A 25,000-nucleotide genomic window follows, 5' to 3' on the forward strand; every position below is an offset into this window, starting at 1 on the left:
GTCGGTCAGGTTAGTTCTGTCGGGTTAGTCGTCAGGTTAGTTCTGTCGGGTTAGTCGGTCAGGTTAGTTCTGTCAGGTTAGTCGGTCAGGTTAGTTCTGTCGGGTGAGTTAGGTTACCTGGTGAGGTTTAGCAGCAGGTTGGCGATGATGTTGTTCATGCTGTCGAAGGGTTTCTCTGGTCCTCCTCCCGGATTGGAGAGGAGGTCCGTCTTCAACCCGGGACCCGGGGCGCGGGACATGAGCCGGACCCGGGTCAGGATCTCCACCAGAGACTGGAGAACACCACAGGTAACACAGGTAGACATTAACAGGTAGAGTAACACAGGTAGACAGTAACAGGTAGAGGAACACAGGTAGACAGTAACACAGGTAGAGGAACACAGGTAGGATGAACACACCACAGGTACAGGTGAGTTACTACAAAACAGGTGAGTTAGAGTCCACTACAGGTGAGGTTTTACAGGTGAGTTACCAGGTGAGTCACTACACACCAGGTGAGTTAGAGTCACTACAGGTGAGGTTCTACAAGTGAGTTACCAGGTGAGTCGCTACACACCAGGTGAGTCAGAGTCACTACAGGTGAGGTTCTACAGGTGAGTTACCAGGTCAGTCGCTACACACCAGGTGAGTTAGAGTCACTACAGGTGTGTCACTACAGGTGGGTGACCAGGTGAGGCCTGCGGGGTCTCCTACCTGGTTCTCCACGGGCAGCACACAGTCGGCGTGCTGCGTGAGCTCCCTCATGGCGAGCACGCTGTTGTAGGGCGAGGTGATGACGTCGTCCTCGTCCGAGGGGTACACCGAGGTCACGATGCGACACACCTCGGGGAACTCCTCCTCCAGCAGCCCCAGGACCCGGGTCCCCAGCCCCGAGCCCGTGCCTGGGGGTCACCACAGGGTCAGGGGTCAGAGGTCAGGGGCTTAACACAGGGTCAGAGGTCAGAGGTTAGGGGCTTAACACAGGGTCAGAGGTTAGGGGCTTTAAACAGGGTCAGAGGTCAGAGGTTAGGGGCTTAACACAGGGTCAGAGGTCAGGGGCTTAACACAGGGTCAGAGGTCAGAGGTTAGGGGCTTAACACAGGGTCAGAGGTCAGGGGCTTAACACAGGGTCAGAGGTCAGGGGCTTAACACAGGGTCAGAGGTCAGAGGTTAGGGGCTTAACACAGGGTCAGAGGTCAGGGGCTTAACACAGGGTCAGAGGTCAGAGGTTAGGGGCTTAACACAGGGTCAGAGGTTAGGGGCTTAAAACAGGGTCAGAGGTCAGGGGCTTAACACAGAGTCAAAGGTCAGAGGTTAGGGGCTTAACACAGGGTCAAAGGTTAGGGGCTTAAAACAGGGTCAGAGTACAGAGGTTAGGGGCTTAACACAGGGTCAGAGGTCAGGGGCTTAACACAGGGTCAGACGTTAGGGGCTTAACACAGGGTCAGAGGTCCGGGGCTTAACACAGGGTCAGAGGTTAGAGGTTAGGGGCTTAACACAGGGTCAGAGGTCAGAGGTTAGGGGCTTAACACAGGGTCAGAGTACAGAGGTTAAGGGCTTAACACAGGGTCAGAGGTCAGGGGCTTAACACAGGGTCAGAGGTTAGAGGTTAGGGGCTTAACACAGGGTCAGAGGTCAGAGGTCAGGGGCTTAACACAGGGTCAGAGGTCAGAGGTTAGGGGGTTATGTTTTAGGGGTACATCAGGGGCTTAGAGGTTAAGGTTAGGAGGGTTAAAGTCAGAAGGTGAGTAAGGGTTAGGGTAAGCAGGGGGTAGGGGGGTGGGTAAGAGGGTTGACACAGGGTCAGGGGGTAGAGGTTAAGGTTAGGGTTAGGGTTGGTAGGTGAGAGGGTTGACACAGGGTCAGGGGGTAGAGGTTAAGGTTAGGGTTAGGGTTGGTAGGTGAGAGGGTTGACACAGGGTCAGGGGGTAGAGGTTAAGGTTAGGGTTAGGGTTGGTAGGTGAGAGGGTTGACACAGGGTCAGGGGGTAGAGGTTAAGGTTAGGGTTAGGGTTGGTAGGTGAGAGGGTTGACACAGGGTCAGGGGGTAGAGGTTAAGGTTAGGGTTAGGGTTGGTAGGTGAGAGGGTTGACACAGGGTCAGGGGGTACGAGGTGAAGGTTCGGGGTGTTAGAGTGAGGAGAAGGTTTCCACCTCCGCCCATGGAGTGGATGAGGAAGAAGCACTGCAGACAGTCACAGTGTTCCGCCGCCCTGCGGACCTTCTCCACGATCTGATCCCGATAGGCCGAGCCATACGTCATGTGACCCACCGCCCTATGACACACAGATAAAGGCAGCCAATCATATCAGACGACTAGAAAACAGATATAGATGTAGGGTTGGGTTAGAGATGTTTAGGAATCAGTAGGATGTAGTCCTATAGATGTAGGGTTAGGATGTGTTAGTCCTATAGATGTAGGATTAGAGATGTGTTAGTCCTATAGATGTAGGGTTAGAGATGTGTTAGTCCTATAGATGTAGGGTTGGAGATGTGTTAGTCCTATAGATGTAGGGTTAGAGATGTGTTAGTCCTATAGATGTAGGGTTAGAGATGTGTTAGTCCTATAGATGTAGGGTTAGAGATGTGTTAGTCCTATAGATGTAGGGTTAGAGATGTGCTAGTCCTATAGATGTAGGGTTGGAGATGTGTTAGTCCTATAGATGTAGGGTTAGAGATGTGTTAGTCCTATAGATGTAGGTTTACCAGTTGTTCCCGGACCCCGACACGTCGGTGAGGAGCTGTGTGGTGTCAAACAGGTCCCTCAGCGGACCCTGCACGATCTGGTTGACCACGCCCTCCTCCATGTCCACCAGCACCGCCTAGTGGACGACCAGAGAACTACTAAGTTACACACTTACTATATAACAAATCATAACAGAACGGAAGCAGACGTTTTGTTTACACTAACATCCTGTTAACGCCAGACTTTACGCACACAAATAATGAAAACGTCCAGACCTTTATGAATCTAACAACCGTCTGTAATCTCTAAACAAATCACAATTTACCCGGGCTTTGAGGCGGTGGATTCTCCCGCCCACGATGTCACATGTTCCTGCACCCCTGTCATGAGGAAAGAACACAAGGTGAACCTTAACGTCTTGCCCTGACACAGGACGAGAGGTCAAGCTGTTGGTAGCTAGGGTACAGGTTGACCTCTGACCCCAAGGGTGGCAGTACCTTGAGTCCACGTTCCGGAAAAAACTACCCAGAGCCTCATCATATACTCCTTTCTAGAGAGAGAGAGAGAGAGAGAGAGAGTGAGAGACATAAATACTTATAGGATGAGGAGATACATATATAGGATTAGGAATCATTTAAATAGGATTTACCTTGTGTACACTACACTAAATTGTGTATATACATTCAGTATTCAGTATTCAAACTAGGTACACTAAGGACACAACAACTCACCTTGTTGACGTGTGCGTGTTCTCTGAGCGCCAAGTCCCAGAAGCGACACCCAACCTGGTTACCACACTGACCAACTAAACCCACACACACACACACACACACACACACACACACACACACACACACACACACACACACACACACACACACACACACACACACACACACACAAACAGATAAAAAAGGTATAGTATATGCACGTAGTTTAACCAAGTCGCCGTGTTTACATGCTGTCGACTGTTTTTATGACGCTATGGTAACCGCAGCTGGCTTTCATGAATATTTCATGAACTTCGCAAAACTCACCCTGCACGACTATGGACTGCGTCATGTTGGTCGTTATTATAATATCATACGTTTTAGTTTGTATAAGTTATAGTTATTTTCACTTGTTTACAAACGAGGCACAGACTTCAGCTTTGAGTTCCCCGCCTCTGATTGGTCGCGCGTTGATGACGAGTGATTCAGTATCCATAGAAACCAAACCGACCCAGTCAGACTCCGTTAATGAGGCGTTGTGTTATCCACGTTGAGTTCATTAAATAATTAACCGTTCATAATTATAATTATTTAAACTGTGTATAAGAACCACGCTCCCAAAATAATAAATTAAAGAAATGTCCAACTCTGTCATGAGTCTTTCTCTCCTCAAGGTCTTCTGTCCCCAGCAGGGAGAGCTGTTTCATAGCTGTTTCATAGTTGCCTCAAAGTCTGGTGTTTAGAAAGTTGTATTAATATCTGATGTTTCCATCGTTCTATAAATATTTATTTCCATAGTTGTATTAATATCTGATGTTCCCATGGTTGTATTGATATATATTTCCATAGTTGGGTCAATCCTGATATTTCCATGATGTATATCTGATGCTTCCATGGTTTAATATAATATACAAAACCATGGAAATATTTGGTTTTTTATTATTATGTATATCCACCCTATGTATGAATATATAATGTTTTTAATGTTTATATAAATCTAATGTTTCCTTGGTTTTATATATGTAATTTGGATGTTTCCATACAGCTCAGGGCGTGAGTTCTGGCCTGGCCAGCACCCAACATTCCCCTGTCCCTCTCCTGAGTGGGCTAGCTTCTGCCTTGCTTGTGCTTCCATAATGTGTTTAATCATGTGCTACTGGTTTGGTTTACATAGGCATGGGGTCTTTTGTATAGACAAATCTATTTATAAATACGAAATAAACAAGGTAGGATTAGTTAGGATAAATATTAGCATGCCTCTCAATGTTTAACAATTTCATAAGAGCTATTAGAACTATTGGTATCTGCATCAGAGGGGTATCTTAACAGAGCATTATTTAATATCCGACATCCAATGGATACTGGCTTATATGATTTTGATGTCTCCCAGATAAATAACCACACTATGACATGATGAAATAACCCTAACCATGCATAATAGAGTATATTAATTCGTACATTTAGTCATAAACAAATAAAAGGCAATCCAACAAGTGTGTAAAAGTTGATTTATTCATTGGGGAAAACAGTAAAAAAAGAATGGAAAAACACAGTTGTGTACAAAATAATGTGTATTTACTGTATGAGTGGGATGACACTGGTGTGATGTCCTCGGTGGGTAAGACTAAGTTGACATTGATACTACTAATCTATTGCGACACCATTCTCCTCTTTCTGCTGGTAAAACATTCTTCTGAAGGTATTCTGTTGCTGTGAGACACGCCCCATTTGATAAACAACAAACACATGAACACAAACAAGGATGAAGGAAGGGAATCATGACATCACCCTGACATCATCACCCCTCACCCTGACATTATGCTGACATCATCACCCCTCATCCTGACATCATGCTGACATCATCACCCCTCACCCTGACATCATGACATCATCACCCCTCACCCTAACATTATGCTGACATCATGACATCATCACCCCTCATTCTGACATCATGCTGACATCATCACCCTCATCCTGACATAATGCTGACATTATGACATCATCAACCCTCATCCTGACATCACCCTGACATCATTGACATCATCACCCCTCATCCTGACATCATGCTGACATCATCATGACATCATCACCCCTTGCCCTAACATCATGCTGACATCATCACCCCTCATCCTGACATCATGCTGACATCATCATGACATCATCACCCCTCGCCCTGACATTATGCTGACATCATCATGACATCATCACCCCTTGCCCTAACATCATGCTGACATCATCACCCATCATCCTGACATCATCCTGACATCATCATGACATCATCACCCCTCATGCTGACATCATCCTGACATCACTGACATAATCACTTCTCGCCCTGAAATCTTTCTAACATCATGCTGTGCTTATTGTGTCTCAATGGAAGGAGGAAGAGGATTGGTCAGAGCTGACGGAAATTGAGAGGAAGTACTATAGGATTGAGCAGGAACTGAGGATGAAGTACTATAAGACTGAACAGGAAGTGGAGAGGAGGTCTAGAGGAAGTACTATAAGACTGAACAGGAAGTGGAGAGGAGGTGTAGCAGAAGTAGTAATGGATTGAGAAGGAAGTATAGAGGGGGTGCTGTCGGACAGGAAGTCCTAGGCGGTGGGACAGCTGCCGATGGCCACGGCGCCGCTGACCAGAGCAGCCTTGCTGAAGCTCACAGGGCTGCTGTTGATGGACAAGCTCCTCATGCAGCCCGCGTACGGCCGCCTGGTGGCCACGCCCTCTGGGACCAGACCCTCTGTAGGAGCACAACCTTCATCACCACGACATCACTCTGACATCACCACATCATCACAACCTCATACTGACATCATCAGGACATCATCACAATATCACTCTGAAGTCATCAAGACATCATCCCTATCATAAACATATACAATTATAGATCTCTCTCTCTATATATATATATATATACTGTATATCTATATCTACATGGTTGTTAAAAAAGCTATTGTCTCTCACCTGGCGCCCCCCCAATGAACACGGGGGATTCCATCTCCATGGCGACGAGGTTCAGCGGTCCCACGGTGTGGTCCACCTCAGAGTCCACGTCCAGCTGGACCACATTGGCATCCCGGATCACTGGGAACAGACCGCACGTCACCACGACAACCACAAATCACCATGACAACCAAACACACCGCACATCACCACGACGAACAACATCACCACGACAACCAAATAACACCACGAGGACCACACACACCGCGCGTCACCACGAGGACCAAACACACCGCACATCACCACAACAACCAAACACATCACACATCACACATCACCATGACGACATAACTCACCGGTGATGCGGTGCCAGGCCCCGGTGCACAGCCCGTCACGCGGAGCCACTTCTGTCAGGACCTGCCGGACCCCGACATTCACCAGGACCACCACCTGCAGAGACAGACATCAGCACGTTACACCGGTATGATACCGGTACGTTACACCGGTACGTTACATCTGTACATTGCATCGGTACGTTACATCTGTACGTTACATCGGTACGTTACACCGGTACGATACCGGTACGTTACACTGGTACGATACCGGTACGTTACACCGGTACGTTACACCGGTACGTTACACCGGTACGATACCGGTACGTTACACCGGTACGTTACACCGGTACGGTACCGGCACGTTACACCGGTACGTTACACCGGTACGTTACACCGGTACGTTACACCGGTACGATACCGGTACGTTACACCGGTACGTTACACTGGTACGTTACACCGGTACAATACCGGTACGTTACACCGGTACGTTACACCGGTACAATACCGGTACGTTACAACGGTACGTTACAATGGTACGATACCGGTACGTTACACCGGTACGTAAACACCGGTACGTTACACCGGTACGATACCGGTACGTTACACCGGTACGTTACATCTGTACATTGCATCGGTACGTTACATCTGTACATTGCATCGGTATGCTACATCGGTACGTTACACCGGTACGTTACACCGGTACGTTACATCTGTACGTTACACCGGTACGTTACACCGGTACGTTACATCTGTACGTTACATTGGTACGTTACACCGGTACGATACCGGTACGTTACACCGGTATGTTACACCGGTACGTTACATCGGTACGTTTCATCGGTACGTTACATCGGTACGTTACACCGGTAGGTTACACCGGTACGTTACATCGGTACGTTACATCAGTACGTTACACCGGTACGTTACACCGGTACGTTACATCGGTACGAGGAGTCCCAGGTTAAGCTCCTTTCCACAGGGAGGGATTACTGTAACTGTACAGTTATTACTGTCTACCACGTCTCCAGCAACATCAGACTAAAATAACATGAACAGAAGTCAGCCGGGGTCCCCCCCGGGAGGGGTGACGGTTCGGTGGGGACTCACGGCTCCGTGGTGAAGGTAGACGGTCATGTACTCCTCCTCGGCCGCCTGGATGTGCACCAGCACCCCGGTGGCCACACGGGGGCGCACCTCCAGGGACAGCTCCAGCCGCCGGCCCAGCACGGCCGTCTCGTCTGGGGGGGGAGAGAACATGAGACCTCAGCAGCTGCCAGGGGCCCGGACTACATTTCAACTCCTGCTGACCCCAACTCTCCCAGCAGGGGGATGGGTTGAACAGATGTTAACCCCAGTGCTCTGAGTCACGGGGAACGATGACATTGTTACGAGCGATGACATCATTATGAACGATGTCATCCTTATGAACGGTGACATCGACTGAGTCTCAGACCCAGGGAACAGACACAGGACGGAGGGTTGCCGTGGTTACCCAGGGCGATGTATCCTCCCTCCTGGGAGAAGAAGGTTCCGGGCTCCTTGGGGCCGTCGTAGCAGGGCGTGGCCCCGAACGTCGCAGAGGCCGAGGACAGCTGGCGCCCGTCCAGCATGAAGCGCCGAACACAACCGGACAGGCTCTGGAGAGACTATAGAATGATATATACATTATTATTTGTACAATAACATCTATAATACTAACCGACCAGAGAGAGTCTGGAGTGACTATAGAATATTAAGATTAATACATTAATATATAACACTTACACAACCTGAGAGAGTCTGGAGAGACTATAGAATATAAAGATTAATACATTAATATATATAACACTTACACAACCGGAGAGAGTCTGGAGAGACTATAGAATATTAAGATTAATATCTTAATATTATTGTTGTTAATATACCTTAACAACAATATCATATATTTAAAGTAAACATACCTGGATATTCTTTTGGGCGTGTCCTAGTGGGGCCCCGCCCACATACAGAGGGCTCTGGACGCGCCACGATTGGTCAACCCCAGGTGCCCGCTCTTCCTGCCCTGTGAGGTCATCGATGATCAGCTGACCCGCGTTACCGTCTCGGATACAGATCACCTGCAGAGTACAATCAATTAATATCACCTGGAGAGTACAATCAATTAATATCACCTGGAGAGTACAATCAATTAATATCACCTGGAGATTAAATAAAATTGAAGATTAGATTAGATCAGATTTAATTAATCTAATCTAGGTTATATTACATATCACCTGGAGATTAGAGTAAATTAAAAATCACCTGCAGATTAGATAAAAAAATCACATGGAGTTTAGATTAGATTAAATATCACCTGGAGATTAGATACGATAAATCACCACCTGGAGATTTGATTAGATTAGATTAAACATGAAAGGGAATCTAAAGTGGCGCGACTAGATCGGAGGCAGGAGTGATAGGGGGTGCATTACGCTGTGCCAGCCCCCGTCGTTGTAGGCCCCCTGGCTGCGGATCTGGACGCGGTGCGCCGAGGACCTGAAGCTGAACACCAGCTGACCCTGGTCCAGGACCAGGGCCATGAAGTCCTCCCCCACCTGGTCTGCCACGTAGAACACCAGCCCCGCCGACGCCTCCGTCCTCAGGGACAGGGAGAAGTGGGACCTGGAGGGGGGCCGCCCAGCCTGGTTAGATTGACCGATCGCTAGGTGAACCCACTCCCCATATACAACAAGCCAGGATAAGAATCACGCAGAGTCCAGGTGAACTCTGAACAGGTGAGTCTTGGGTCTTTGGCGGAAGCTGCTGAGCAACTTTGCGGTCCCGACATCGACCGGAAGCTCGCTCCACCACTGGTTGGTGCCCCTTGGTGCAGGATAAACCAATCAGAAGCCACACCTGGCGTTGTGACTGACCTGTTGGCGAGCGGCCGGGGGAGGTGGTGCTCCTGGCGGCTGTGGGCGGAGCCTCCGTAGCGGAAGGCCTGTCGCACGGCGCGAGGCCTGGAGGGCAGGTGGCAGGAGGCCTCTCCCAGGTCCTCATCCCTCCGGCTGGAGCCGTCTCGCGCCACCTTCACACACACAGAGAGACGCTCGTCATCATGTCTGTCCACCAATCAGAGACGCTCGTCATCGTGTCTGTCCACCAATCGGAGACGCTCGTCATCATGTCTGTCCACCAATCGGAGACACTCGTCATCATGTCTGTCCTCCAATCAGAGACGCTCGTCATCCTGTCTGTCCTCCAATCAGAGACACTCGTCATCATGTCTGTCCTCCAATCAGAGACGCTCGTCATCATGTCTGTCCTCCAATCAGAGACGCTCGTCATCATGTCTGTCCTCCAATCAGAGACACTCGTCATCATGTCTGTCCACCAATCAGAGAGACACTCATCCCTCTGTCTTCCAATCAGACACACTCTCATCTATCTCTCCTCCAATCACACACACTCTCCTCTATACATCTCTCCTCCAATCAGAGACAATCTCTCATCTATCTCTCCTCCAATCAGAGGCACACTCTCATCTTTCTGTCCTCCAATCAGAGACAAGCTCTCCTCTATACATCTCTCCTCCAATCAGAGACAAGCTCTCCTCTATACTACTCTCCTCCAATCACAGACTCATCTATACAACCGACGCACTAATACATACTAATCAGAGACACAGTCATTTTAAGGGGTTCATTGGATAGAGAGAGACTTTTCAGAAGAACACAGCAGCTGATATGAAGGTTTCGTCAAACCTTCTTTGATTGGCTGGGTTTGGGCTTGCGGGCGGAGTCTGGGGTCAGCAGGGCAGCTGGGGGGCCTTCAATTGGACAGTCCTGCAGGGAGGCGTTGACCTTCTCCGGGTAGCGCTGGAAGTCCTCCGCCTCGATATCACGGTCCTGTCTAGAGAGAGACACCTGTTGGTTCACCTGTGGTGTGGGCGTGGTCTACTGGGGTGACCTGTTGGTGTGGGCGTGGTCTATTGGGTTACCGATTGGTGTGGTTGTGGCCTTTTGGTTTACCTGTTGATGTATGCGTGGCTTAACGGGTACCTGTTGAAGTAGGTGCGGCCTATTGGTTTACCTGGTTATGTAGGCGTGGCTTAGCGGGTACCTGTTGAAGTAGGTGAAGCCTATTGGTTTACCTGTTGAAATAGGCGTGGTCTATTGGTTTACCTGTTGATGTAGGTGGGGTCTATTGGTTTACCTGTTCATGTGGGCGTGGCCTATTGGTTTACCTGTTGATGTATGCGTGGCCTATTGGTTTACCTGTTGATGTAGGCGTGGTCTATTGGGTAACCTGTTGGTGTGGGCGTGGGTTATTGGGTTACCTGTTGATGTAGGCGTGGTCTATTGGGAGGGACCTGTTGGTGTGGGCGTGGCCTATTGGTTTACCTGTTGATGTAGGCGTGGTCTATTGGGTTACCTGTTGGTGTGGGCGTGGGTTATTGGGTTACCTGTTGATGTAGGCGTGGTCTATTGGGGGGGACCTGTTGGTGTGGGCGTGGTCTATTGGGTTACCTGTTGGTGTGGGCGTGGGTTATTGGGTTACCTGTTGATGTAGGCGTGGTCTATTGGGTTACCTGTTGATGTAGGCGTGGTCTATTGGGTTACCTGTTGGTGTGGGCGTGGTCTATTGGGTTACCTGTTGATGTAGGCGTGGCTGATGCAGCCGGTGAAGTTCTTGAGGCTGCTGGTAGGAGATCCGCCGAGGTAGAAGCTCCTGAGCGAGGAACTCAACGAGGAACCCGACACAGCGGCGGAGGACGGCCTCTTCTTCTCCTGTTTGTCTTTATCGTCCACCACCAGGAGGTACCTGCAGAGAGAGGGACCAGCAGGGGTCAGCCAGGCAGCCAGGTTAAAATGTTTTGCATTTATATAGGGCTTTTCTAACCAGCGGCCACTCAAAGCGCTGTACAATATCACCCAACATTCACCCATTCATGCACACATTCAGAAACCGGCGGCGGTGTCAGCCACGCAGGGCGACAGCCAGCTCTTAAGGAGCAGCTAGGGTGAGGTGTCTTCCTCAGAGAAACCTCGACAGTCAGCTGGGAGGAGCCAGGGATCAAACTAGCAACCTTCTGGCTACAAGTCAACCCGCTCTACCTCCTGAGCCACTGCGGCTGTGTACCACCTGTACTACAGCAGGACACCAGCTCAGAGGGACGTACTTGTTTTGGCTGAGCGTCGCCACCAGGAAGTGAGTCCTGCCGTCGTTGTATTGTTTCTTGTGGGACTTGACTTTGGTTCCCTTGGCGTTCAGGACCACCATCCCGTTCTCCAGGGCGATGCTGAACTCCTCCTTCTGCAGGGAGAGCCCAACACCACAAATCAACAGAAGCCATGAAGGGAATCCAATGACTGAATGACTGTGCCTGAATGACTGTGACTTAATGACTGAATGACTGTGATTGAATGAATTAATGACTGAATGACTGTGACTGAATAACTGTGACTGAATGACTGAATGACTGTGATTGAATGAATGAATAACTGAATGACTGTGACTGAATGACTGTGACTGAATATGACTGAATGACTGTGACTGAATGTGACTGAATGAATGTGACTGAATGTGACTGAATGACTGTGACTGAATTACTGAATAACTGTGACTGAACGACTGAATGACTGTGACTGAACGACTGAATGACTGTGACTGAATGACTGTGACTGAATGACTGACTGAATGACTGAATGACTGTGACTGAATGACTGTGACTGAATGTGGCTGAATGCGTGACGTGGAGCATGTGCAGGCTGTTGCGTACCCCCTCGTTGTGGTAGAAGAGCAGGCCGCTGGGGTTGAGGGTTCTGAAGTTAAGGCCGCCCTCGAAGGAGTCGAAGGGAGAGATCTTGGCCGTGGAGCCCAGGTACCCATGGCCCGCGAAGTACGCTCTACGGGACATCTGTAGAGCATCAGGAGAGCAGAGAACACATCAGCCAGGTACTTCAAGATGGTGTTCATTGATGTGAGAGGTGTCAATATTAGGGTGAGGGGTCTGTTCTTACGAAGGCCTCCTCCGGACAGCCGTTGCTGATGCCGATGGTCCCCGGTTCCTCCAGGAGGTTGAAGTCCTTCTTCTGGAACTGGAAGTTCTTCACACATCCCCTCAGGCCCATCACCTTACTGAGCTCCGGCCTGCACACACACACAGTACCACCGTTACATTAAACCCTTACCTTAACGTCACCCGTAACCATGTTATCAAACCTAACCCTTACCCCAATAACACCAAACCCTGCATACAAGTCAGCCAACCCTTACCTGAACAAACCCTTATCTTAACAAAACCTTACCTTAACCACCCCTTACTTTAACAAACCCTTACCTTAACCAGAGTATTAATGCCTGAACATACAGCGAAACCGTTAGCTTAACACTTACCTTAATCCTTAAATTACAGAGTAGTATCATACTGGGCCTTTATTGAAGGGTGCTACGTAAATCTAATATATTATGAATACCATTATTAAACCTGTGACCTAACTTCACCAACCTCCACCTTAGCCACACCAAATATTGACAAGACTTAACCATCTCTAACCAAATACCCAACCTTCTATTTTAACTTTCACTGTAACACTAAACCTTTTGACCTTTGACCCATGGCGGTATGCTGACCTGACGCTGAGGACCTGAGAGGGAGCACCTCCTATGTAGATGTCTGAGAAGGGCAGAGTTATCTTCTGGGGGTTCTCCACCGATTTGACGTAGCTCTTGTCCACCAGCAGGATCACCTTCTTGGACTGGTGGTAGATCACTGACACCTGAAACCAGAGGGGACTCACCACATGTTGGACTGAACCCCTGAAACCAGAGGGAACTCACCACATGTTGGACTGAACCCCTGAAACCAGAGGGAACTCACTACATGTTGGACTGAACCCCTGAAACCAGAGGGAACTCACTACATGTTGGACTGAACCCCTGAAACCAGAGGACAGTCACTACATGTTGGACTGAACCCCTGAAACCAGAGGGAACTCACTACATGTTGGACTGAACCCCTGAAACCAGAGGACACTCACTACATGTTGGACTGAACCCCTGAAACCAGAGGGGACTCACTAAAGTTTGGACTGAACCCCTACCTCATGGTAGCGTGCGTCGTTGATCTTGAGTAATGGAATGTGGTTCTCGATGCGATGCGGCCCGTCGTCGAAGCCGAAGTCATACTCTAGACGGAGGTACCCGTTCTTCAGCTCCAGAATGAAGAATTTATCCTGAAAAAGTTCAATATCGTTAGCCTCCTAACAATATTTTGGCCAAATTGTGATATCTAACCAAACTCTACTCTCCTAACGCTGCTAATTCACTGTGCCTCATTGGTTATATCCTAAGCCAATCAGAGTGCTTTTTACATTTCATAATCACTATCTGCCTAAGTCATCGACTACAAGATGAACCTTAAAATATGACTTGGGCAATTATGGTATGAGGCTAACGATATATACAATGAGGGGTTGGTTCATACCTTAGGGACAGACACTAGCTACTGCCGACCCACCTCTTTGACCATGAGCAGCAGGAGGCCGTCGTTGGCAACCGTCCTCACGGCGATGTCGAACCGCGTCACCACGCTGAACTTCCCCCGACGCTCCATGTTGTTGATGAGAGCGAAGCCCGTCCCGTCGAACAGGTAGCTGGAGATACGACTCTGGGAGAAGGCCAGCTTATACCTGAGGGCACAGAGACACACGGAAGTATGAGATGAGACCAGGAGATATGAGGAGGAGAGACCTGGAGATACGAGAAGAATGGACCAGGAGATACAAGGAGAATGGACCAGGAGATACAAGGAGAATGGACCAGGAGATACAAGGAGAATGGACCAGGAGATACAAGGAGAATGGATCAGGAAATACAAGGAAAATGGACCAGGAGATACAAAGAGATACAAGGAGAAGAGACCAGGAGATACAAGGAGAAGAGACCAGGAGATACAAGGAGAAGAGACCTGGAGATACAAGGAGATACAAGCAGATTAGACCAGGAGATACAAGGAGATAAGACCAGAAGATATTAGTAGATGAGATCAGGAGACACAAGCAGGTGATGAGATGGTGAGGTGAGGGGTGGTACCTGGAACAGGGGGGCGTTGCAATCACGTCCACCATGTGCGTCTCTTTGAAGTTGTACAGGCTGATGACGTCGTTGTTGAGCGAGCCCAACTCAATGCAGCCCACGAAGGGTGCCAGGCTGAGGGGGGGCGGGAGCTGAACACACAAACAAGCCATCACTCTGTGTGTTACTGTATAATGGGTCATGTCACACGGGGAGCTGGGCTCCGAGTGACATTCAGTCAGCCAATCAGAGAAGCTCAGTCACTGATCACCCTGTCTGGTGCCTTTGGAGATTTATTAATTTAGATATTATTTATGCTGCTTGGGATGGTTGGAATGGAGAAGATTATCTGAATACAGGCGGTATTGTTCGCTAACGGTGTTTACTTTGGAAATACTCCACTATAATATTCGGCATCTGGATTAGGGTATCTGATGGGCTCAGGCTCATCCAATCAGCTGCAGAGTAAGGATGACTGAAGACGTCTCTAAACAGACGAGACATATTGAGGAGAGCAGAGTCTGTCTGGGCAAGGCTAGTGATTCCTGGGTTAAAGGTCAGACTTGATTGGGGTTCGATGCCACAGTCAGACCCACAGATGGGAGGAAGGTCAGTGTGTTACCGTGACATCAGGAGGCACTCCGCCCACAAAGAAGACGATGTCCTTGGGGTCGATGTCGAACAAGGAGTCGGTGCCCAGGGACTCTCCCTTCTGGATGAACTTCTGCTCGTCCGAGGAGGTCTGGCTTGGGATGGTCAGGAACACCTTCCCGTGATGCCCCAGCCTGTCACAAACACAGCCGTTAGCACCGTTAGCACTGGTTGCACTGTGACCACTGTTAGCACCGGCTTCAAAGATGGCGGCGTTAGCACTGGTTGCACCATTAGCACCGTAGTGACGTAGTGCTAATGCTAATAGTGGTTCTAATGCTAGTCATGGTGGAGCAGGCTCTCGACTTTGGCGTTGTGCTTATGCTAGTACTGGCAGACTAACAGTTACCTCTCTTCTTTGACGTCGTGCTAATGCTAGCAGTGGTGCTAATGCTAGTAGTGGTGCTAATGCTAGCAGTGGTGCTAATCCTAGTAGTGGTGCTAATGCTAGCAGTGGTGCTAATGCTAGCAGTGGGGGGGCCGACAGTTACCTCTCCACTTTGACGTAGTTGAAGACGGGTGGCCACTGGCTGACGGGCTTGGTGCTGAGGGGGATCTCCACGTCCTCCCCCCCCAGGTTGTACACGTACACCAGGTTGTCATTCTTGATGGCCAGGCCCACGTAGTCCTTCTTGCCCTGCAGGAAACACAGCCAGAGACCAACTTTATTAGTACTGTCCCTCGTCACAAACTGACACACTGCTGAGAACACACAACCATCCCTCCAACATGTACCTCCTCAGGCTTACTTTGAGTACTAAACATTTACATTTAGACACTTTTATCCCAAGTGACAAAGCGAAAGCAAATGTGTGTGTGAACAACAGTTCACACACACTAATTCAGGACAGGGTCAACTTGTTGGGATTAGTTAGGGTGAGGTGTCTTGATCAGGGACTCCTCGACACTCGGAGCGAACTAGCAATCCGCCGGGTACCCAGCAACCCACTTTACCTCCTGAGCTAAGCCTCTCCGCTTCTCATATAGACCTCATTGACAATAGATGAATGTCATTAATAGTAATTGTGCTTTATGGTACATACGTAACATATTTGTATTAAAGAAGCAAGGAAGTTCAAAGAAAAGGAAACAGAGGAGATATGATTGATTGTAGGAGGTTGTTAACCACCTCCACTGCACAGACTGCTCAGAGGCCAGCAGGGTGGAGATCAGAGAGAGAGAGAGAGAGAGAGAGAGAGAGAGAGAGAGGGGGGGGAGGGAGAGAGAGAGAAAGAGAGAGACAGAGAGAGAGAGAGAGAGAGAGAGAGAGAGAGAGAGAGAGAGAGAGAGAGAGAGGGGGAGGGAGAGAGAGAGAAAGAGAGACAGACAGAGAGAGAGAGAGAGAGAGAGAGAGAGAGAGAGAGAGAGAGAGAGAGAGAGAGACAGACAGACTGCTCCGAGGTCAGCAGGGTGGAGATCAGAGAGAGAGAGAGAGAGAGAGCGAGAGAGAGAGAGAGAGAGAGAGAGACAGAGAGATGGTATTTATGTAAATGAGGCTAGACCGAGAAGGATGGCTGAGTGTGGTGAAGGGCGACAGTATCTGAACAACACATGGCTCATTCTTCTTCTCTGGCCGGATATTCATGCCATGAACCCATGTGACCATGACAACCAGGAAACAAACAACAAACCATCCTTTGTTTGGTGAAAATGGCACAAGAATAGAAACGTTTCTGTTTTTTGGGAATTAGTGTTTGAAGTGTAAGTGTTTGAAGCTTGAAGCCTATTCATGCAAAGCTACATGTGTGCCGTTTGTTAGAAAATAATAAAAAATATAACATACAGTATATAAATGTAATGAAGGGATTGATGGATCCCTTTATTGATGGATATGAGCCGCTGTGGAGGAGCTAGTGGTTTAGGGGCGTGGCCTCCTTACGTTGCGGTCTCCCAGGTAGAGCACGAAGCGGTCTTCGATGGGGTCCTTGTCGGGGTCCACCCTGATGAACAGGCTGATGGACGTGGAGGTCCTCAGCTCCTCCAGGTTGGAGTGGGGCTGAACCTCCACCGAAGACTGCCCGTCAAACTTCATGGACACCTGGACCTGAGGAACCACAACATATAGCGCTATGACATGTTAACGGTTAGATATACACCATAACATGTTAACGGTTAGATATACATCATAACATGTTAACGCTTAGATATACACCATAACATGTTAACGGTTAGATATACACCATAACATGTTAACGGTTAGATATACACCATAACATGTTAACGGTTAGATATACACCATAACATGTTAACGCTTAGATATACACCATAACATGTTAACGGTTAGATATACATCATAACATGTTAACGCTTAGATATACACCATAACATGTTAATGGTTAGATATACACCATAACATGTTAACGGTTAGATATACATCATAACATGTTCACAGTCAGATATACACCATAACATGTTAACAGTCAGATATACATCATAACACATAATAGTTATCAGAACGGTTGTGAACATGTCCCAGTGGCCTCCAGAGCGACCATCACCTTCTTGGCCACGCTGCGGGCCTGGGCGATGAGCTCCCGGATCCTCAGGATGTTGGTGGTCACGTTGTTCACCGGCTTCTTCTGCTCCACCACCTTCAGCTTCTCCAGCAGCTCTGGGACCAGCAGGTGGAGGCTGTCCACTGGAGACAGGGTTAGGGTTAGGGTAAGGTGGGTAGATGTGTTGAAACAGAGGGTCTAGAGACTCAAAATCTACTCTAATCTAATATTATCCCCTCTAATCTGACCTAATCTACTGTAATCAAATATTATCCACTCTAATCTGACCTAATCTACTGTATTCTAACGTTAGCCCCTCTAACCTAACCTGATCTTCTCTGGCCTCCTGCCTCCGTGGAGGTTCTAACGTTATCCCCTCTAACCTAACCTGATCTTCTCTGGCCTCCTGCCTCCGTGGAGGTTCTAACGTTATCCCCTCTAACCTAACCTGGTCTTCTCTGGCCTCCTGCCTCCGTGGAGGTTCTAACGTTATCCCCTCTAACCTAACCTGGTCTTCTCTGGCCTCCTGCCTCCGTGGAGGTTCTAACGTTATCCCCTCTAACCTAACCTGGTCTTCTCTGGCCTCCTGCCTCCGTGGAGGTTCTAACGTTATCCCCTCTAACCTAACCTGGTCTTCTCTGGCCTCCTGCCTCCGTGGAGGTTCTAACGTTATCCCCTCTAACCTAACCTGGTCTTCTCTGGTCTCCTGCCTCCGTGGAGGTTCTAACGTTATCCCCTCTAACCTAACCTGGTCTTCTCTGGCCTCCTGCCTCCGTGGAGGTTCTAACGTTATCCCCTCTAACCTAACCTGGTCTTCTCTGGCCTCCTGCCTCCGTGGAGGTGCTGGTACCTGCTTCCCCGGCGGAGGCCACGGTGCTCTCGTAGTCCTCGGTGGAGTACTGGTTGTCCCTCATGTTCTGGGCCCACTGCTCCACCTGCTCCGTGATAGGCTCCATCTCCTGCAGAACCTCCAGGGACCGGTTCCTGGTCGCCTCCGCCACCTCCTGGGAGAACTCCAGCCTCTTGGGGGTCCTGTCTGTGGGGGGGCCCGGGCAGAAGGCCATGTTACTCAGGTTGTTGAGGTTCAGGAACCCTGTGGTGTACCGTAGCGTTTATCACACTGTCGGGTTGGGGAAACTAGACGTTGGCTGATCGATTTCGTCAACGTGTATAAAGTGAAAGATATCTGCTTGTGTCATTTAAATCAGGATTATTTTGGTTACATGGAGCCCTCTGTTGGGTTAGGATTAAGGTCAAACCTAAACCTAACCCTTAGGGTTAAACCTAATCCTAACCCTAACCCTTAGGGTTAAACCTAACCCTAACCCTAACCCTTAGGGTTAACCCTAACCCTAACCCTAACCCTGACACTGCCCTTTACCCTCTATCGTTATCAACTGGTGCTATCTGGTTCCACCCTCCTTTAATAATAAATAATAAGGTACATACTGGGTACGGGACATAGCCTGGGCAGCTTCGCCCGGGATGTCCGATAGGTTGCCATAGTAACAGCAGGTGGTCTTACCTCTGTGAATGGCGTTGATGTTCTTTGTTATCTCCGCTAGTTTCCTTGAGTTCTGATCCAACGTCTCCTTGGTCTCCTCGATATACTTCTGTTTGTCCAGCACCTCGGCTTCCAAATCTGTTGGTGTCAATCTTTCTTAGTACAGACATCTGTGACAGTCGTTATCGATACAGATTTCTCTAACAATTTTTATTAGTACAGACTTCTGTAACAATCTTTATTAGTACAGACTTCTGTTGCAATCTTAATTGGCACAGATTTCTGTAACAATCTTTATTAGTACAGACCTCTGTAACAATCTTTATTAGTACAGACCTCTGTAACAATCTTTATTAGTACAGGCTTCTGTTAAAATCTTTATTGATAGGGTCTTGAGTAGGACCAGGATCAGGGAAGGGTCAGCCTCACCGATCTGCTCTGAGTGAAGCGTCACCGACTGCTTGAAGACGTTGTTGCTCTGGGTCACCACGAAGTCCAGCTGCGTGATCATCACTGCAATAGCCTGGAACGAACGACAAACAAACAAAACTCACCCAAACCTGGCCTTCCACATCTTTGACCTTTAGTTTACATGTGTGTGAAACGCACAGAATACCGACGTATGGGATATTGATTAAGGTGGAACATCAGGCTTAATCTCTGCATAATCTTATCAACCTATCGGATATTGATTAACGTGGACCATCAGATTGAACCTACCTTTAATCTGATCTATGTATTGAATATTGATTAATGTACATTATCAGGATGAATCTCTGTATACTCTGATCAACGTATTGGATATTGATTAACATACTTTCTAATCTGATCAACGTATTGTATATTGATTAACATCAGGATGAATATCTGTCTAATCTGATCAACGTATCAGGTATTAATTAACATCAGGTTGAATCTCTGTATAATCTAATCAAAGTATCACATATTAATTAACATCAGGATGAAACTCTGTATAATCTGATCATGTATCATATATTGATACATGATCTCTGTCTAATGTGATCCATGCATTGATCCTCTGAGTGTTGGTGACGTACGTCTCCAGCCCGCTCCGAGAGGCTCTGCGTGGTCACGGCAGTGTCGTTGGCGTCGTCGATGTACTTCACGATGTTGTTGTAGACGTTGGCCGCGCTGACCGCCCGCTGGACAAACCCGTTGGCATCACTGCGCTTCAGGTCCCTGCTCAGAACATATACCATAACGTTAGTATATACCTTATGAAACAACATGTACCATAACGTTAGTATATACCAGAACTATAACATTTACTTTGAGGGCATTAAGCAGACGCGTTTATCCAAAGAGACTTACAATATGTACATTTGTCAGAAGAAAGAAAAAAAACAATATATCTCGGTACAGTGAGGAAGTTCATAGAACCAAGTGCCAAGCACTAACTATCACTAGGTTAACCCGTTCCCGTATACAACAAAGACAGCTAGGACAAGATGCTACCCAACGCTAAGTACAGTTTTAGGGCCAGGACGTAAACCATACAATAAGTGTGTACATTAAGTGCCAGGATGTACAATATATGACAGGTGCTTAAGAGGGGGGGGGTTCAGGGGGAGGCTATGCAGAGTCTAGGTGAACTCTGAACCAGTGAGTCTGGAGTCTTGTACTACACAGTACTCTGGGTACCAACAGGGCGGTGCTGGAGGACAGGTAGGGGGTGCTCACTCCTCTAAGGTGTCCGCCTGCAGCTCCAGGGCCCCAGCAGCGTCCACGGCCCTCTGCACCAGCTCAGGGTCCACCAGGGACAGGGCCTCCAGACGCTGCAGCAGCTCCGCCTGCCCCCCATCCACCTCCGCGTAGTACTGACTCACAGCCTGTCACACGCACACACAGACACACACAGAGGGACACAGAGACACACACACACAGAGACACACACACAGACACTCACAGAGAGACACACAGAGACACAGAGACACACACACAGAGAGACACACAGAGACACAGACAGAGACACAGAGACACACACACACAGAGACACAGAGACACACACACAGACACACACACACAGACACTCACAGAGAGACACACAGAGACACAGAGACACACACACAGAGACACACAGAGACACAGACAGAGACACAGAGACACACACACACAGAGACACAGAGACACACACACAAACACACACACAGAGACACAGAGACACACACACAGACACACACACACAGACACACACTCTGTGTTGATACTTGACTAACTCGGTTTATTCCTTGGTTTGTATACACGGTGTGAGGTCATAGCTTGGAAATGTGGTCGAGGTTTGTGAGGAGTGAAGGGTGTGAGGAGTGATCAGTGAAGTGTGAGGAATGAGGAGTGAGTGAAGCGAGATCAGTGTGATGAGTGAGCAGTGTGGAGTGAGAGGAGTGAGGAGTGAGAGGAGTGAGGAGTGAGAGGAAAGAGGGGTGATAAGGATCGATGAGGAGCGATGAGGAGTGAGAGGAAAGAGGGGTGATGAGGATTGATGAGTGTGGAGTGAGAGGAGTGAGAGGAGTGAGGAGTATTAGGAATGAGGGGTGTGGAGTGATGAGGAGTGAGAGGAGTGAGGAGTGAAGGAGTGAGAAGAGTGATGAGGAGTGTGGATTAGTGAGGAGTGATGAGGAGTGAGAGGAGTGATGAGGAGTGTGGATTGATGAGGAGTGAGGAGTGATGAGGAGTGAGAGCAGTGAGGAGTGATGAGGAGTGATGAGGAGTGAGAGGAGTGTGGAGTGATGAGGAGTGTGGAGTGATGAGGAGTGATTAGGAGTGTGGAGTGATGAGGAGTGAGAGGAGTGAGGAGTGAGAGGAGTGAGGAGTGATGAGGAGTGTGGAGTGATGAGGAGTGAGTGGAGTGAGAGGAGTGTGGAGTGATGAGGAGTGAGTGGAGTGAGAGGAGTGAGGAGTGATGAGGAGTGTGGAGTGATGAGGAGTGTGGAGTGATGAGGAGTAAGAGGAGTGAGAGGAGTGAGGAGTGATGAGGAGTGTGGAGTGATGAGGAGTGAGGAGTGAGAGGAGTGAGGAGTGATGAGAAGTGTGGAGTGATGAGGAGTGAGAGCAGTGAGGAGTGTTACCTGGACCATGGTATCCACCTCCTCTACGTGACGCCCTGTGTCGTTCAGCTCCTCCCTGACCTCCTGCAGGGTGGAGCTGACGGAGGTGTGCTCCTCCGACAGCTTCTGCTGCTTCACCTGCAGGAAGGAGGGGCAACGTTTCAAAACAAGAGCGTGGATTCGGTCAGGGTTTCATAAACTCAGGATTCAGAGAACAAAAGCCTAGTCAGCTTTCAACACACTTTACACACACACACACACACAATACACGTGTCACATACACAGACACACACAAACACACACCCACACACACACAGGCAATACACATGTGTCACGCACACACTCTCACACACACACACACAGACACAAACACTTACACACACACACAAAAACACACACACACAAACACACAGCAGCTGTGAACCAACTGTGAGCCATTGGTTCTGCTCACAACCTCCTGATCTCAAATATCCTCGTTAGACAACCACCAATATCTCTATCGCTATGTTGAACTACACTTCTACATACTGAGTGCATCTGTTCTCTAGACCTCTATACCTATATCCATCTATCTATATCTATATACCTTGATGACTATATCTCTATAGCTATAATTCAAACTATATCTCTATATCTATTATATATATATATATATATATACTGTATATAGTCATGTTTCTCTCTATATATATATCTTTATCGCTATATATCTATCTCTTTCTTCAATATCTCTATAGCTATGTCAATATATGTCTCACCCTAAACCAACAATTTCAATCTAGATCACGATAGTTATATCCATACATATCTAACTGGATCTCTATCTCCATATCTCTATATCTCTAAATCTATCTCCATATCTCCATATCTCTACCTCCATATCTCTATATCTATATCTATATCTCTATATCTATACCTCTATATCTATATCTCTATATCTATACCTCTATATCTATATCTCTATCTCTCTGTCTCTGCTGTCAGTGGGGCAGAGAGCCACCACAGTAACCAACACACCGTCGGCCCTCAGTACAGAAGCTCCCTCTGAAACATGAGGAGCAAACTGAGGGCTTCAACCACAGAGCAACAGCCTGGTCCACATAACACACAGCTGCTAGGAGAGAGACAGAGAGACGGAGAGACAGGGGACAGACAGACATGGAGGCAGAGAGACAGGGGACAGACAGACAGGGAGGCAGAGAGACAGGGGACAGACAGACAGGGAGGCAGAGAGACAGGGGACAGACAGACAGGGAGGCAGAGAGACAGAGAGACAGGGGACAGACAGGGAGGCAGAGAGACAGGGGACAGACAGGGAGGCAGAGAGACGGACAGGTAAAGAGAGAGTGAGACAGTGGACAGAAAGGCAGAGAGACAGAGAGGCGGGGGACAGACAGAGAGAGACAGGGGACAGACAGACAGGGAGGCAGAGAGACGGGGGACAGACAGAGAGACAGGGGACAGGGGACAGAGAGACAGAGAGGCAGACAGACAGAGAAAGAGAGAGACAGAGAGACAGAGAGACAGGGTGGAGGATAAAGAGATAGAAGCGGGGGAGAAGGAGTGAGAGTGAGAGAGCGGTAGAGAGAGAGAGAAGGTGAGGGGGTGAGACAGAGGGAGAGAGGGGAGAGAGGAGGGGAGAGAAAGAGAGCGAGGGGAGGGATCCTATGTAGTGTGCATTGGATCAGTATTCTGGGATGGCGTGTGGCCCGACCTGGCTGCGCTGGGCCCGCAGGATGCTGCCCAGGTTCTGTGCCTGGGCGGCGGTGACCTGCTGGGCGGCGGCCTCCAGCAGGCCCTGAGTCTGGGTCAGCTTGGAGCCGAAGCGGGACAGGATCTCCCGGGCGGGCTCCACGCGGCCCGCTGTGCTCGCCAGCCTCTTCTCCAGCTGCCGGACGCGCCGAAGCACTGAGCACCACGACCACACGCAGCTTAGGTCAGCGTAGCACGACGTAGCATAGCATGGTGAGCATAGCGTAGCTTATTTTAGCTCAGCATAGCAAAACATAGCTTAGCTCTGGTTATCATAGTATAGCTTGGCCTGTTTTAGCTCAGTATAGCAAATGATAACATAGTTTTGTTGGCATAGCATAGCTTAGCATATTTCAGCTCAGCATAGCATAACATAGCATAGCTTTGGTTAGCATAGATTAGCTTTTTTAAGATGATCATAGCATAACATAGCACAGCTTTGGTTAGCATAGCTTATCTTATTTCAGATCAGCATAGCATAACATAGCATAGCTTTGGTTAGCATAGATTAGCTTTTTTAAGATGATCATAGCATAACATAGCACAGCTTTGGTTAGCATAGCCTAGCTTATTTCAGCTCAGCATAGCATAACATAGCACAGCTTTGGTTAGCATAGCCTAGCTAATTCTAGATCAGCATAGCACAGCACAGAATATTTTAGGTTAGCATATCTTAGCTTGTTTTAGCTCAACATACCACAACACTGCGTGGCTTTGGTTAGCATAGCTTGGCTTATTTTAGCTTAGCACAGCATATCGCGGCGGTCCTTACGGTCGTGGGCCTCCGTGGACTCGTCGGTGGCGTCGGGCTCCCGGGGGGCCAGGTCCAGGGCCCGCATCCAGG

General features: G+C 48.6%; 2 protein-coding genes across 2 annotated transcripts in view; both read right to left on the reverse strand.

Annotated features, from left to right (window-relative positions):
• The window catches only part of tube1 (tubulin, epsilon 1), an 8,773-nt gene extending 4,948 nt beyond the window's left edge, over positions 1-3,825 (reverse strand). The window contains exons 1-8 of the mRNA XM_079753590.1: positions 3,701-3,825; positions 3,395-3,468; positions 3,161-3,213; positions 2,989-3,043; positions 2,684-2,799; positions 2,132-2,253; positions 694-881; positions 118-272 (exon numbers count right to left, since the gene is read on the reverse strand). Coding sequence (XP_079609716.1) covers positions 118-272; positions 694-881; positions 2,132-2,253; positions 2,684-2,799; positions 2,989-3,043; positions 3,161-3,213; positions 3,395-3,468; positions 3,701-3,725 — 788 coding nt within the window. The 5' untranslated portion in view covers positions 3,726-3,825. The remainder of the gene's footprint in view (positions 1-117; positions 273-693; positions 882-2,131; positions 2,254-2,683; positions 2,800-2,988; positions 3,044-3,160; positions 3,214-3,394; positions 3,469-3,700) is intronic.
• A 1,073-nt stretch (positions 3,826-4,898) lies between these two features.
• The window catches only part of lama4 (laminin, alpha 4), a 31,252-nt gene continuing 11,150 nt past the window's right edge, over positions 4,899-25,000 (reverse strand). Inside the window, exons 12-40 of the mRNA XM_079754190.1 lie at positions 24,929-25,000; positions 24,119-24,312; positions 22,426-22,542; positions 21,041-21,189; positions 20,398-20,539; positions 19,769-19,862; positions 19,361-19,477; positions 18,686-18,871; positions 17,839-17,978; positions 17,220-17,384; positions 15,832-15,977; positions 15,312-15,474; positions 14,708-14,841; positions 14,133-14,304; positions 13,717-13,848; positions 13,247-13,392; positions 12,634-12,763; positions 12,393-12,530; positions 11,793-11,926; positions 11,264-11,434; positions 10,375-10,522; positions 9,544-9,698; positions 9,103-9,292; positions 8,593-8,748; positions 8,145-8,298; positions 7,760-7,890; positions 6,674-6,767; positions 6,339-6,458; positions 4,899-6,114 (exon numbers count right to left, since the gene is read on the reverse strand). The exon at positions 24,929-25,000 is cut by the window's right edge and continues 93 nt beyond it. Coding sequence (XP_079610316.1) covers positions 5,969-6,114; positions 6,339-6,458; positions 6,674-6,767; positions 7,760-7,890; positions 8,145-8,298; positions 8,593-8,748; positions 9,103-9,292; positions 9,544-9,698; positions 10,375-10,522; positions 11,264-11,434; positions 11,793-11,926; positions 12,393-12,530; positions 12,634-12,763; positions 13,247-13,392; positions 13,717-13,848; positions 14,133-14,304; positions 14,708-14,841; positions 15,312-15,474; positions 15,832-15,977; positions 17,220-17,384; positions 17,839-17,978; positions 18,686-18,871; positions 19,361-19,477; positions 19,769-19,862; positions 20,398-20,539; positions 21,041-21,189; positions 22,426-22,542; positions 24,119-24,312; positions 24,929-25,000 — 4,136 coding nt within the window. The 3' untranslated portion in view covers positions 4,899-5,968. The remainder of the gene's footprint in view (positions 6,115-6,338; positions 6,459-6,673; positions 6,768-7,759; positions 7,891-8,144; positions 8,299-8,592; positions 8,749-9,102; positions 9,293-9,543; positions 9,699-10,374; positions 10,523-11,263; positions 11,435-11,792; positions 11,927-12,392; positions 12,531-12,633; positions 12,764-13,246; positions 13,393-13,716; positions 13,849-14,132; positions 14,305-14,707; positions 14,842-15,311; positions 15,475-15,831; positions 15,978-17,219; positions 17,385-17,838; positions 17,979-18,685; positions 18,872-19,360; positions 19,478-19,768; positions 19,863-20,397; positions 20,540-21,040; positions 21,190-22,425; positions 22,543-24,118; positions 24,313-24,928) is intronic.

Source organism: Pollachius pollachius (genome assembly GCF_949987615.1).
Source record: "Pollachius pollachius genome assembly, chromosome: 16".
NCBI lineage: Eukaryota > Metazoa > Chordata > Actinopteri > Gadiformes > Gadidae > Pollachius > Pollachius pollachius.